At 39.2% G+C, this 15564-nt stretch overlaps 1 protein-coding gene across 1 annotated transcript in view; it reads right to left on the bottom strand.

Annotated features, from left to right (window-relative positions):
- Nucleotides 1–15564, bottom strand: part of TOX (thymocyte selection associated high mobility group box) — a 235531-nt gene that overhangs the window by 103793 nt on the left and 116174 nt on the right. The window contains exon 2 of the mRNA XM_077352333.1: nt 15101–15166. Within this exon, the coding sequence (XP_077208448.1) occupies nt 15101–15166 (66 nt within the window). The remainder of the gene's footprint in view (nt 1–15100; nt 15167–15564) is intronic.

Here is a 15564-nt window from a genome sequence, read left to right as displayed (position 1 = left end):
CTGCTGGGAGCAAGAACCCAGTCATAATCTGTTAAAAGATTAAACCCACTATTTACTTTGTGACATCCTGGAAACTATACATATTGGACAGCAGCAATTATGAGAATTTAAATTTTCATTCTTAATATCTCAGTGGGAGAACCTACTGTTCTTAAGAATTTTTGTCTTTACATAAAGAAATCTGGATAGTATGAAACTGGAATGCATTAATGTACAGACCTTCAGTCTACAATATAAATCATCTTTATGTTCAGCAAAAATTGTCCAACAGCACCACTGATGTGTTCAATTCAATGATCCTGGAAACATTTTTTTTGCATTTGTTCATTGAGCAGACAGAAGCAATAAATCACAACCATTTTAAAAACATACAATATATTAATTTATCAAACAGAAGTTATCAAGCACACAGTGCTACAGAAGGTAGAGCATTTCTCTCAGGTTTCTTTAATTCACAGTAGATAAAGGGCAGAGCTTAAAGCAAAGCATTAATTTTCCACTACAAGGCCAAATAAGAAAGAAAATGTTGATTGCTACATAAATGATTTTAAAACTATAATTTCAGAGTCCCATAAAATAAAATACGGAGTGTCAATTAAGCATACTGGATGGGATTCAGCCATTTTCCATTCAATATTACCCAATTTCATCCTTACTACAGCATGTGTTTCACATGTTTTTTGTTTGTTTTCTGTATGTATGTTCCATGATCCCCAGCATAGCCTTTGTGGAGCGGGACACCTAATCAGGAAAAAAGCTGGTTGGATCCAACCCGCTTATTCCACATTTTCCTATAGCAATGTAACAATGATATCCTATATTCCTGATGTAACAATGGTATCTCAGAGAGAAAACTTAATTATTGTGAATCATAAAAACCAAGGTCCAAAATAGATGTGACAGCATTCACAGGTTGGATCTGTGGATACAGCCACCATGTTAAAGCAATTTCAAAATGATGTGAGAATTTGAGCCTATTGAGCCAGCAGAATGGTGGGCTGAGGTGCTGATTTCTCCATGTACCTTTTCAATTCTTTATTTATGTATTTATTTATTTATTTAGATTTATATACCGCCCTCCCCGAAGGCACAGGGCAGTTTACATTAAAACTAGTCAACGATACATGAAACAGTCTTCGTTAAAACATACAGTAATTAATAACAGTGGTTGTAACCATATAACAGAATAATGTAACAGTATAACAATATAATAAAATAATATAACGATGGAGTGGTGCAATACCACAACAGGTCCAGAGTGCTCTGGTGGAGTTCTGGGAGGAAGGAGGGGAGAGGGGGGGAGGGGGAGGAACGGGGGGAGCTGTTGGTTATGCCTGGTCTCAACCAAATGCCTGGCGGAGGAGCTCCTTTTTTTTTTTAATGGTTGTACCCCTCCCCTCTCTCTTGGCTGTTCCAACACTTGAAAATGTATGGGAGTCAACAAGATTGGGATTGGGACTTCACATAATTTAAAAATAACTTTTAAATGACAATAGAATTCACTGATCAGACCCATGGATCTGATCGGACCCACAGCTTTGGGCCTTAATAAATAAGATGAAAGTAATTCTGTTACTACTTGGTGTAGTGGTTAGGAGTGCGGACTTCTAATCTGGCATGCCAGGTTCGATTCTGCACTCCCCCACATGCAGCCAGCTGGGTGACCTTGGGCTCGCCATGGCACTGATATAACTGTTCTGACTGAGCAGTAATATCAGAGCTCTCTCAGCCTCACCCACCTCACAGGGTGTCTGTTGTAGGAGGGAGAAAGGGAAGGTGACTGTAAGCAACTTTGAGCCTCCTTCAGGTAGAGAAAAGTGGCATATAAGAACCAACTCTTATTCTATACCAAAAGTATAGTTTTCTACTTATCTGTATGCACCAGATGAGCAGAGCTTGGTCCTTTGAATGGGAAAAAAGTCTCACAGCAATTCAAGAAAGATCATTTAGGTTCTACTGTAATTGCCACTTCTTACAAGGCTTCAGTGATAAATGGACAGTCATGACTTTAGCAGATTATTTACAAAGAAGATGCACACAAAAATTCAGATCCAAATATAGTAGATTTTCTCTGATATAAAACTACATGCTTAATGAATGAGCACAGAAACAGAGCCTTCTCTAGGCATCTTCTTCAGACATATTTCACTTCCAGTTTTTTATTTTCTTGTATTATGCTTTTATTTTTTTATTTTTTACACTTAATAGACATTGTAAACATGGAAGGTTCAATACATGCCAGTTGTCAGAGTGCAATTTTTGCCTTAGTTGCATATTCTTCCACTTTTTTCTGCTCTCATTTAAACTCTGTACTACATTTTAACCTCAAAATATATTTTAGCTGAGTAAAGCAAGTTTATGTTTTGGCTGTCTTCCATTTCCCACTTGTACTTATTCCTTAGCCACAGAACTTTCTGCCTATTAACTTATATACACTGTATCATTTGTGGACATAGATATTTTTGTTTTAATTTTCAAGTAACAATTTTTAACTTTCAGTAACAGTATGCAAATGTTGTTGAAATTATGAGTCTTGCTTTCAATCACGTTTTTTTTTTTTTTAATCAGAATGTCTGTCCGGGTCGGCAGTGTAAACCGCATTCCCACTGCCTGTCCCCCCCCCCAATGTCCTGAGGATGATGCCCCTCTGCAACACCACTGCCAGTGAGGGGTCCCCTAAAGGGATCTGGGCACAGAAATGTGGGAAAATGTCACCAAAGCAGCCCAGGGCAGGACACCAGGCTTTTCCAAGTGGGACAGCCTATAATGGCATTGGGCACTACTTAGTGGGCAGGCCCACCAACCCATGGAGGCAAAGTCAGGTGGGGAGGAGGGAAAGCAAGAATGCTGTGTCAGACCTGCAGGAGTCTGAGGTTTAGATTCTGGCAGCTCCTTGTCTGCTCTGGAAGGGGGAGAATCTGGGAGTGGGAAGCCCCATACCAGAGTTCTGGGAGGAGAAAACATGAGGATGCTTGCCCAATGCTGCAGAGTCCTGAAAAGCCTCCAGCTTTGGCAGAGAGAGCATGTCCACAGGCATGGAACTGGTGTTCAAGCTGGGAAAGGAAACAGGAGTGGGTAAAGAACAGAGCCCTCTTGTAACCTCAGACAAATTAACAAATGGGCCAGACTTAGTTCAGGGGGGGGAGGTTAAAAAGGGACAGCTGGAGGCAGTTGTCAGACACGAGAAGAGAAAGGAACATGGAAGACTTTGCTGGTGGAGACTGAGAGATTGTAATTGACAATTGACTGCACACTGAATAAAATCTAAACTTCTGCTGATGACCGGAATGGAGTCTTTGTGGCCACACAGACAAGTTAGAGCTGGAAAGTGGAGCTAGAGGTGTCCAAAGGCCCAAGAGAGGGGGCAAGCCCTTCGGCAGAGGGGGCAGAACACCAGGGCAGAAAAGGACAACCTCGCAATGTCAAAAGCCTAGGTTGTACTGTAATGAACCCTATAACATTACTCAGATGACACTGCTATTGAAAATACCATAGCAGCCAAACCGCTAAAAAAAGATCAAATGTTATAAAATACTTCTGCATAAACAAGTACATTATACACCACATTTAACCTGTCAGCTGCCTCATTAGCATCTCTGACTCTAAACTGGCAATCAAGAAGCTATGTTCCATAGATATTCACTATAAATCTTTATCCTGGATGCAAATACCAGGGGATGCTTCATTAGCGTAAATTGAAGTGATTGTATGTATTGCATAGGTTTTGACATGCTGCAAGTTAAAAAAAAAAATTATGTTTCTGGTTAGTATTGAAACATGGCTGAACTGTATCATTTATGAATTAAGATAGGCCCAATTTCTAAACTAGTGTTTATTCTCTCACCCCCTAATGGAGAAGTATAGAGAAATGTATACTGTTCCTAAGGCTTCCACAGCTGGACACTGTATATGAAGGACAGGTTAATGAATCTGGACTAAAGTCAGTTGTTGCAAACAAACATTCCCACTTCATTTTCTTGCACATGAACCTATAACGAAAGATTTCCTGGTTAAAAAGAAATCAGTTTGCTGTGACATACAAACTATACATCTGAAGACACTGCCTATAAACTGCCATTTTAAATTATGGTTATCTTGATTTAGAATCCTGAGCTGTAGGCAAGAACTAAGCAGGATGTCACAAGAAACTACATTCTATTTCAAACCAGGAAGTTTTCCATCTTGGCTCTGGGTACATGAGGAGGAGAGAGGCAATGTGGGAATTCAAGAACTTCCTGGTTTATTCAGGATACAAACTGTAGTCTGCACAGCAGTCTCTACTGCACTGTGAAGCACAATGTACATATATGACATTTTCAGCAGTTTCCTGTTTGTAAATTGTTTTATTGAGATACATGTACCAAATACAATGCCAAAAAATGAAACAGGATTTTATACATATTTAAAAGTAGCTACCTGTTTACCAGTGTTTGGGATAAATACTAAGCAACACATCCCCAAAGTGATCATGTAGATTTATCCTCAGTCTTCACAGAACTGGGATATATACATACTGCCAGGATCTAGAGTTTTTGAGGGATGTGAACAAATATGTGGACGCAGTAGATGTTGTTTACCTAGGCTTCCAGAATGCTTTTGATAGAAGTTCATCAAAGAACATTCAGCAGTGAAAGCCTGATTCACTATCTGAAATCAACTTGAACGCTCTGGAAACAACAAACTGATAATTAATTCAGACTTGCTGATAGTCAATATGTTTTATATAGAAGAAGGAATATTGCCACTCCCTTAATAGATTCTCAGCGTGTAGTTCTTGGATCCATAATGGCTGCTAGAGATATACAGTGGTATATTTTGCATCCTCAAGTTTATATGCTACCTGCATCTCTTCTGAGACAAGAGATACTTGGACACAGTTACATATATGCTAATGTGATTCAGACTGGTTCACTGTAACATATAGTCCACAGAAGCTAGTTAGAAAACTGCAACTGATCAATTAATTTAGTTTTCTTTCATTTGCATTGGGCTCCCATTTGTCTTCAAAGTGCTGGGTTTTGTTTTTATAGCCCTACATTGTCTGGGGCCTGAATATATTTTAATAACTGTGTTCCGTCCCACAGCTTGAGCTGAATGGCTTTCAACACAAACCAAACACTATTTAGAACAGATTCAAATGAGTAGCCATGTTGGTCTGAAGTAGCACAATAAAATCAGAGTTCAGTAGCACCTTTAAGACCAACAAAAATTTATTCAAGGTGTGAGCTTTCGAGTGCAAGCACTCTTCCTCAGCCTGAAGAGTGCTTGCACTCGAAAGCTCACACCTTGAATAAATCTTTGTTGGTCTTATATACACATTACTTGGATGGGACAGTATGGCAAAGGGGGCCAAGGCTTCTGACACTGCTGCGCAGGCAGGTGCCCCTGAGGTTATCATAATTCATCCAGACAAAAATTACTTGACAAGAATGCCTGGCTTGCAATTGATTAAGTAAATATCAGAGGACCTGGGGGTTCACTGGAAAATTATCCCTGAAACAATGGGAGTGTAGGGGCCCAATTATCAGATTGGGTGGTGGCCTGGTGTGCATGTTATTTGGGATGCCTGTATTTGGATCTGTTCTCCCAGGGTGATGGTGCCCATTAGTCAGACCTGGGAATGACCTGTGGTTGCCCAGGAATTCTGGCTGCCCAGCTGGAATGGATGATATTCTAGGAGGGTTGGCCGGAATGGGGCATGTTTGGCCTCATTTTGTGGCAGGTTTGCATGGGATGGAGTCTGTTGGCAGGAAGGCCATTGAGGGGGGCCAGTGTGCAATTGGACTCCCTGGGGTTTGGGGCCTCCCTAAGACCCATTATGCACGGGGGTTTTAGCGCACATTCGGGGTGGAATGGCGGCGACTAAAATCACCGATAACGCACGGAGCCAGCTGCAACTGGCCGCAGCTTCGGTGCATGCCGCCGAAAAAGCCGCGTCAGTGAAACACGGAAGAAAGCGCAGCTTCCGGGTGAAAGGGGCGCAACCAGAAGCGGCGCCCGGATCGCCGCGTGCATAATCGGTTACTCTGGGTTTTGCCTACATCAACAGGCATTTAGATGTTATCTTTAGTTTTATATGATTTATTATGGTTTTCTTTAGTTACTATTCTACTATTATTATCATTTTAATAACTGCTGGAAAAGTATTGGAGAGAAGTGCAGTAAGCAATACAAATATTTTAAATACCTATTAAGCATTAAATACGTATTAAGCATATACTCAAGAAAGTTAATTAGGAAATGCATTCAAATTAAAATAATACCCATTAAAAGGTCCTCTTCCCAACTCATATTAATATTTCTAGATCATGTCAATGCCTAAAAGAGTAGAAACTAAGGTTTCCTAGGAGATAGTAGATTAATTCCTAAGGACTATTTCCCAACACCAGTAAGACCACAGAACATGCAAGTACAACCCAGCTATCAAGCCAAAAATCAAGGTCATTTTAACACCAGTTCATCCTTCACATGACCTCTTATATTTTATAAATAAAAGGAGCACAATAACCTCAATACTTACAAAGCAGAGTAGAGGCAAAAGTATATATTTGCTGTTTTTGAAAACTGCCATTTTTCAGTATGCTTTGACTTCCCTCAAATTTGTCATATTTTTCATTCATGTGCCAGATGTTAAGCACTACTCTAAAGGGGCTCTGAAAGACCAAGTTTTAAGGCTTTAGAAAGCCTTCCTAAACTAGCACAGTGCATGCAGTTCATAGATGAAATACAGTATTTTGTTCTGTAAATTTATGAGAGTGAAAATGGCTGGGGTTCATTTACAAATGTGCCCATCTATAACTTACCTTGTATCTAATAAAATGAGGTAGGAAGTATGTTTAAAGAAATACATTGTCACAGAGTAGTGTTGTGTTTAAACAGCTGAACCTTTAACTGGATACAAGACCATTTGTACTTATGGCATACTGACTATAAGCATCTCTGGTAGCTCCTCCAGACATTTTTATAAACTGCAAGAAATATGTGAGCTATTAAAAGATATAATTCTGAAAAACAGACTTCTGTGTGATACGCCAATTTAAGACAACAACATAAACAATAGTAACTTGTGTGCTCAAGTGAAGCATCTTTTTAATTTTGAGTAATGAAGATGTCAAGCCAAATGCTAGAGTAGTTTAACTTAATTAGGTGTCCTATTTTTCCAGGCAGCCTTTCATTTCCCATTGAAAACTCAGCTTGTATGCAAGGCAGCAAGAGCAATTTTGTCTGTAATGAATACCTCTGGGACTGCATAGAGTAATCATTTGAATGCAATGCTGAAGACTGGTCTGAGTAACTAGTTTGGGCTTGCTGAGATGCCAGACATTGTGAGACAAACTAGATTAATCTAAAGCATATTATCATTATTGTTTCATCAGGTCAGAGGTCAATAGGTCAAAGTGACTTTATTGCAGGACTGATTTGCCAAAAGGGACAGGTTCATAGTGGTTTGCACAATAATTACTTAAATATACTTTAACACCCATGGGCAGACTAAGATCATTTTGTTTATTTAATACAGACAATGGTTACTTTTTCCTTGTTATGTTATTATTGACCTAGAGAATTTCCTGGAAAAGAATACTTTCCCCCATACGTATAGTATTTGTTATATTTGAAAATATGTCCACAAAAGCAGACACTGCATTTCAAGTAAACTTTTACACTAAACATCCCTTAATTATCCACATGTAGGTTGTAAATGTAGGTAGGAAATAAGATCCAGCACTATAAGCAGGAATGATACAACCCTAATACTTTATAAGCCAATTGTTACAATAAGAAGTGAAGAACACATTACAGATCACATAGTGTTTAAATTAACATGTTTATAATGAGGTTTTGTCCTCTAATAAAAATACTTTTTTTTCTATGCTTATCTTCTCTACAATATGAAATCTACTTTGTTGATTATCGATAAGTTTAAAAATAAGGAGTGTATTCTTTGAGTCAAAAACGCACAATATACCCAGAAAAAAAAAACACACACATCCTCCTCTCCATATATGTGCTAATCAGTTACTACAAAGGGGTGCACATTCAGCTATTCTGAGCCATAATGCAGCAGAATATATTTTTTGCTATTTTTCAGCTATATGAAATGTGAATTTTCAGGACTTTTTAGGATGCTGGATAGCCCAGATAAAGTGAATTCTCACCTTGGTGAAAGCATTTAAAGGAACTACAACCCCTTTAAATGCCTTTGGAGTTCACTTGTGCTGCCACCAAGGCTAAAAAAAGGGCCTTTAAATTTTAAAGGGATGATATTCCCTTTAAGAGCCTCTTGTGGCGCAGAGTGGTAAGGCAGCCATCTGAAAGCTTTGCCCATGAGGCTGGGAGTTCAATCCCAGCAGCCGACTCAAGGTTGACTCAGCCTTCCATCCTTCCGAGGTCGGTAAAATGAGTACCCAGCTTGCTGGGGGGTAAACGGTAACGACTGGGGAAGGCACTGCCATGAAAACGCTAGAGGGCGTCACCCCAAGGGTCAGACATGACCCGGTGCTTGCACAGGGGATACCTTTACCTTTACCTTTTATTCCCTTTAAAGTTTAAATGTCTTTTTTTCTCCTTTGGAAGCAATGGAGGATGGGCAACTTCTTTGGGGACCATAGAAATGGACCCTGATCTAATCTTTTTCAAACTTGGGATGGTTTTTAATTTTTTTTAGGAGAGGCATAAACAGCTATACAGATAACTTACTGCCTCTACCTCAAAAAAAAAAAAAACAGCCTCCTTCGAGCTTCAGATACCCCCAGATCAATACTCCACTAAAGCCTATGGGATCAAGTTAAACACTAAAGCATATCTGAATAGGTAAGCAAATCTTATTTGTTAAAAGTTCTAGCAGTTTAGGAAGCAATGAAAATTTGCAAAATTCATTCATTTGTGACACATGGTCACATTACTGAAACTTATTTCTAATCAGAATCTAATTAGAAACTTATTTCTAATCATAGAAAGAACTCATGACCCAATAAGCAGCCTTGTGCAGCTTCTAAAACTGGTCAGTTCTGAATGAACTACAGTTCTTTTCCTGGGTGACTTGGCTTTCATCCTTACTGCATGCAGGGTATTACTAGGAGCTATACTCAATTGTCCATAGGAGGCCAGATGATGTGTGCTAAGGCCAATGATTCTGATAACAGTTTATATCTGAGTATAATTCCATTTTAAACATCTTCATAATGAGGTGTAATAATTAATAAAATGTTATATAACTTTATTGTATGCTAATGATTATGTGGATAGGGAGAGTCATTTAGAAGTTGTCTAATATGCAAAGCATTACGTTAGATATTTGTCACCAAGAATACAATATTTACATAAATAAAATATACACAAACCTAGCCTCAGCAAAAAGTCCTTTGGGATAAGCTAAAAGAATATCATTAATTTTTATGGCATAGTTATTCTTCTGGCTCATTTCCAAGAATGGCTTTCTGCAGAAATCATTTCAAGTCTGGAATTATGCTGTTTGCTTGCAGCAACATTGCAAGAACAGTAGAAAGCCATATGTTGCTACTTAGCAACTTAGTACATAAGTCCCAAAGCATGTACTGATTTGAAAATTGAACAGAAATGATAATTGTCAAGTAACGCTGTGAGGCAAGTTGTCTTGGATTACCAAACTATGCAGATGTTTGATGTTATACTTTTCCTGATTGACAGATGAGTTTTTATTTATGTTAGCCTAAAGGTGATTAATTGATTTTAAAAGCTTTAAAATAAAACACAATGCCTCATGAATATGAGCACATTCTGATAAACATAAGGAGTTTAAAGCTCTGATTTCCTAGTACATTCAGCTTAATTATCATGCTGAAATTTAAATCTGCAGAAGTGGCATGGACATTTTTCCTTCACCAAATCCTTCTTCCTCTCTCCAGCATAAGAGCAGGCGGAAGCTAAAATCTGTTAAATACTTTAAAGGGGGGATTAGATGTAGTATACACAAGAGTTCAACAAATAGGATATTTTAATTCCTCTCGGGATTCCTTGTGACATTCTGAAAAGCATTTAATTTACAAATTGTGTAAAATATGTAACCAGGTTTTATTTTGTCTTCCTTAGAAAAATCCTAAGGAACTGAACCTTGGGGTTCAACTATGCAGCACAGATAGCACATCAGCAGAAAGAAAATGGCTCAGCTGGAAAACATGGAGGTGCACTCCCTTGTTCCAAACTATTTAAGACAGACATAATGATTCTCTGAAAGGTAGCAGCTGCTTTGTAACAGCAATCATTCAGAGAGTTTGTACTTCTACAGTTCAAACAAATTCAATTAGCCCTTGTGCTTCAAAGCCCTGAAGGCATGAACAAGAGGATGCCCTGTTGCTTTAATCTAACAGCACTGCTAAACTTGTCAAGACAATTTGGAGATGTAAAGGTTAGGAAAGAATATATTTTTTCACATTTTAATCAAACAATTCTATTCAAAAGAACTTAAAGCACGTTAAGGAAGTTCAGTCATACAAAATAATTCTTCCAAAAGGCATAGTTAAAATAAATTCAGTGGCGACTGGGAAGTAATATTTTGGAAACATACTCTTTCTGAAGACAGGATTCTAAAAAAAAAAAAAAGGTCATACTAAAGGGGGCTGAGTAATTAAAGAGACTAATAAAATAAAATAATAACATTAAATAAATCTTTTTGAGTTAATATTTCTGGTAAGGCCTTGGAGAAAGACCGTGTCTCATGGTTTAAATGCCATAGCGCTTAACACCCATTCAGGGCAGTTGTCCTGCCCCTGAGTGCCTCGTCTTCCAACTGGCTTGTCTGTCTGTCCAGCAACCAGCCAATTGCCTTCTGTCACCCACCTTTGACCACACCCTCCTCCTTCCACTTCCCTCTGAGGCTTGGAAGCTGCATATCCCTCCTGTGTGAGAGCTGCCCCTGCCGGCGAGTTCCCTAACAGTTGCTTACAGCCTTTCCAGGTCCTGGGGGAAGGGAGAGGCCATCCACAGAGTTGTTCCACCTCCCTGCATCTAGCGCCAGTTGTATTCCTGAATGCAACAGGCTTGGCCTCTAGTAAAAAATAAAAATGAATAGGAATTGGATTCTCCAGGTTAGCCTGATTTGATCAGAACTCAGAAGCAAGGTAAGTACCTGAATGGTAGATCATCTAGCAAGTCTAGGGCTACTATGCAAAGGCAGGCACCAATTTTGAACTTATCTTGCCTTGAAAATCCTATGGTGTCACCATAAGTTATTTGTAACATGATGACAAAAAAGTAATACTGATGTATACAGGAACAACATAATGAGGCTTTGCCTTCATAGTGTAAGCCCTTGTGACCTTAATTAAAACCAAATTCTGAAGCATGAGAGGGAATTGCTTCTGCTTGTATAACATGTCTGGATAAAACTCAAACATTTTGATAACATTATATCTGATTATGGCATTTCCCAAGGTACCTATATAAAAATGCTTATCACACAATCAAGAAATAATAATTATTAATTACTAGCATCTTATAAATATAACAATAGTCTTCAGTCCCTATGTATCTTAGGTCCACTACTACTGGAAATCCAGTGGTAGACTTGGGAGGTTAATGGGAGGTTAATTATAGATATGATATATTCCTATGCTATTTAATTCCATGTCAGCTCTTAAACAACAGGAAGAAATCTAGTAAAAAGTTTGTTGTAATTGCAATTTCAAATCATTATGAAATTGTTAGAGGTCAAGCCAGTAGATACCAGCTAGAAAATTATAACACTATTTAAAAGAATTATTACCCCAGTCATGTGTCATTATGTTCATTGAACAGCACACAATTTCACAGAGGGTTCTATGAAATTTCGAGGAAATCATAAATCCAATCGTAATCTCTTGTTACAGCCTGTGCTACAGGATGGTAAGTTATAGGCCCATTATGCACGGGCCATACTGCCCGCGTTGGCAGCCGCAGTGCTTTGGGGAAAATCCACGGTAATGCTTGCTGGCACCGCCAGCGTAGGCGCCTCCCGGCCCAGGGCTACAGAAGGCCCGCGTTAAGCAAACGCGGGATCTTCTGTAGCTTCCTGAGTAAGCCGGGGTTGCAGCAGGCCGGCGCTGTGCATAATTGCCAGCACCACTGCACGCCCTATTGCTGGTATCTATGCAATTCATGTAATACCCACATTTTCATATATGCAAATGAATAACTGTCCAAAGTTAGCCACTGAGATTTGTGGCTGCATGACGACTTTAATTTGAATCTCTCGTGCCTAGTTCTAGACTATGTAACTATTTCAGTCCTGCCAAGTAGTTACGCTGCTTCCAGACACAATATAAGATACTGATTTTAAATTTTAGAGTACTAAAGTGTTATCTGTTTTCTTTAGGAGCATGATCTCCCAAATTTACCTGGCTGATTCATGAAGATTGTTGCATGAGTCTATACTCAGAGTCACCTCTTCATCAGATTGACAGGAAAAAGGAGCAAAGTGATCTTGGAGCCCAAGAAAATAAAATCTGTTACTACCTCCATTTCTTCCCCATCTATTTGCCAGGAATTGAGAGGACCGGATGCCATGATCTTTGTTTTCTTGATGTTGAGTTTCAAGCCAACTTTTGCATTCTCCTCTTTCACCCTAATCAGGAGGCTCTTTATTTCCTCTTCGCTTTCTGCCATTAGAGTGGTATCATCTGTTTATCTGAGGTTGTTGATATTTCTCCCTGCAATCTTAATCCCAATTTGTGACTCATCTAATTTATCTAAGTTTCTATACCCTCCCCTAAATGGTCCTGGTACAGTTTACAAAATAACATATTACAATATAAAATGGAAACATTAATAAAAACAATACAAGGCTTAATAATTAACCCACTTCCAACCCCCAGCTGCCTCTATTCACTACCAGGTTGTTTGATTTGTTGGGGAGAGAGAGTGCAGAATGGATGAAAAGGAGTGATAGAAAAGGGAGAGGATGAGAAAGGCCCATCCAAATACTGAGAAGACCAGGCAGACAACTCTAGGGCCAGGGATCACGAGCTCACGAGCTCACCCACGGGGCCTAATATATTGGGAAAGTCGGTACCTCAGATATGCAGGACCCAGACTGCATAGGGCCTTAAAGATCAACTTGCTCTACCTTGAAAACACAGCTTTCCCCTTTAATTTGCTTCTGTGATGCAGATGCCAGAGGGCAGGTCACATATTTTATATATGTATGTGTATGTGTATGTGTATGTGTATGTGTATGTGTATGTGTATGTGTATGTGTATGTGTATGTGTATGTGTATGTGTATGTGTATGTGTATGTGTATGTGTATGTGTATGTGTATGTGTATATGTATATGTAAGAGCCTCTTGTGGCGCAGAGTGGTAAGGCAGCAGACATGCAGTCTGAAAGCTCTGCCCATGAGGCTGGGAGTTCAATTCTAGCAGCCGGCTCAAGGTTGACTCAGCCTTCCATCCTTCCGAAGTCGGTAAAATGAGTACCCAGCTTGCGTATGGTAATGACTGGGGAAGGCACTGGCAAACCACCCCGTATTGAGTCTACCATGAAAACGCTAGAGGGCGTCACCCCAAGGGTCAGACATGACTCGGTGCTTGCACAGGGGATACCTTTACCTTTACCTTTACCATTACCTTTTATATGTGTATGTGTATGTGTATGTGTATGTATGTATATGTATATGTATACTGATTGATTGATTATATTTGTATACCACCTTCCCTGAAGGCTCAGGGTGGTTCACATGAAACAGAACAGAAACAGTACAGATAACTTAGATTAACAATGATGAACATATGGGCCATCCATGGGATCCCCATAAGAACCCGAGCAGAGACATTCTGAGCCAGTTGTAACTTGCAGATGAAGGACAAGGATAGCCCTTTGTAGAGTGAGTTACAGTAATCCAGTCGGGAGGTGACTGTTACATAGATACCTGTGGCTAAGTGTTATGGGCCCAGGTAAAGTAATAGTAGCTTCATCTGGCAAATATAAAACGCCTGGTGAGCTACAGTAGTGACTTTAGCCTCCATAGAAAGGGAGACATCGTTAAGCCCAATGTCCTGATGGTGCACAAAGTTGTTAACTGGACATTACCAAGACTGGGGAGACAGGCATCCTCACTAGTCCTTTCTTCCCCAGTCACAGGACCTCTGTCTTCATAGGGTTAAGTTTCAGGTGTTTCTGTCGGAACCACCTGTGTCACTTTGTTATTTTCAAGTCATCTGACACAGAGACCAATTTTAGTGACAAGTAGATCAGCAATTTCATATTTGAGCTTTAAAATACGTGCCATCTGGACCTGCAGACTTATTGATTTTCAATTTGCCTAGTAGCCCTAGAAATTCATCACTTCAATTTGATTCATTTAATCAGACCTCTTTCTCCAAAACAGTGGCTCCAGCGTGGCTATGTGCTGCATATTTTCCATAATGAAAACAGATGCAAATAATTCATTTAGCAACTAGGATGTAATGGTTAAAGTATTGGACTAGGATCTGAGACACCTGGGGTTGAATCTCTACTCAGCTATGGAAACCCACTGGGGTGACCTTGGGCCAGTCATGCACCTTCAGCCTAAATTGATCTCATAGGGTTACTGTGAGGGTCAAATGAAGGAGAGGAAAATGATGTAAGTCACTTTGGGTTTCCACTGGAGAGAAAGATGGGGTATAAATATAATGTAAATAAATACATTAATGTAATCATTTCTCTGCCATCTCCCCCTCTTCCTTAAGCAACCCTTTCATAAGAAACATAACAAGCTTATTCTTCAACTCCAAAAGTGATAAGCAAAGCCTCTTGTGGCACCTGTGGCTGATAATGATTAACTTGTCTGTAGTCAGATAAACAAATAGCATGCACCTGTATAGATGATTTCCTAAAGGTAAAACAACTGCTTGTGTATGATCATGCTGGCAAAACAGCTGCCTGCATTCTGGAGCGCAAACAAGGTAGTATCTTCGACAACTGCCAACTCTGGTGTTTTATCAGTGCTATCTCATTAGCTGGAAACAAGGCTTAAATGCTTTGTTTATAAATTATGATTATTTCTGATTGCAGCAGTTACTGATAGTGCCACTCATTTGCAATGCAACTCTTTGAATTTGTTTAATTACAATTTGAAACAAGGCAGAGAAGATTAATTAACCCACCTGGCTGGCTGGCACATACTCCTGGCTTGGCTCTGTCATACTCATATACATGTTCTCACCGTCAAACTGTAAATGAAAGAAATATTGTTTTCTTTTAAAAGGAACCAACAAGCTTTAATATTTTTTAGAATGAAATGACAAACAGTAGCTGTTAGAAAACAAAAACAAAACAAACAAAAAATCCACTGTGATTAGAAAGACATACAGTTGCATGTGTGCATCTTGTCTTTGATGTTCCTGTTGTCATCCACCTTATTGACCCTGGATGTCAGTGATTAGGAGTAATTAGTGCTCTAGTAATTACAACAAGGAATGAATGGTTTCCTTTCATCTGCAATCTGTTTTAAAACGAAATTTTGTGCTCATTTTGTGCATCATGTATACATGCTGCTGTTGGTGATAACTAAGTGGTAAGTAATAGAAAATATAGTGAAATGTCTCTTACTAGAGTTTCAGTTGTGAAA

This window comes from Paroedura picta, chromosome 9 (assembly GCF_049243985.1).
Source record: "Paroedura picta isolate Pp20150507F chromosome 9, Ppicta_v3.0, whole genome shotgun sequence".
NCBI classification, from domain to species: Eukaryota; Metazoa; Chordata; class Lepidosauria; order Squamata; family Gekkonidae; genus Paroedura; species Paroedura picta.
Note: the sequence above shows the minus strand (reverse complement) of the source record. Positions and strands in the feature narration are given on the sequence as shown.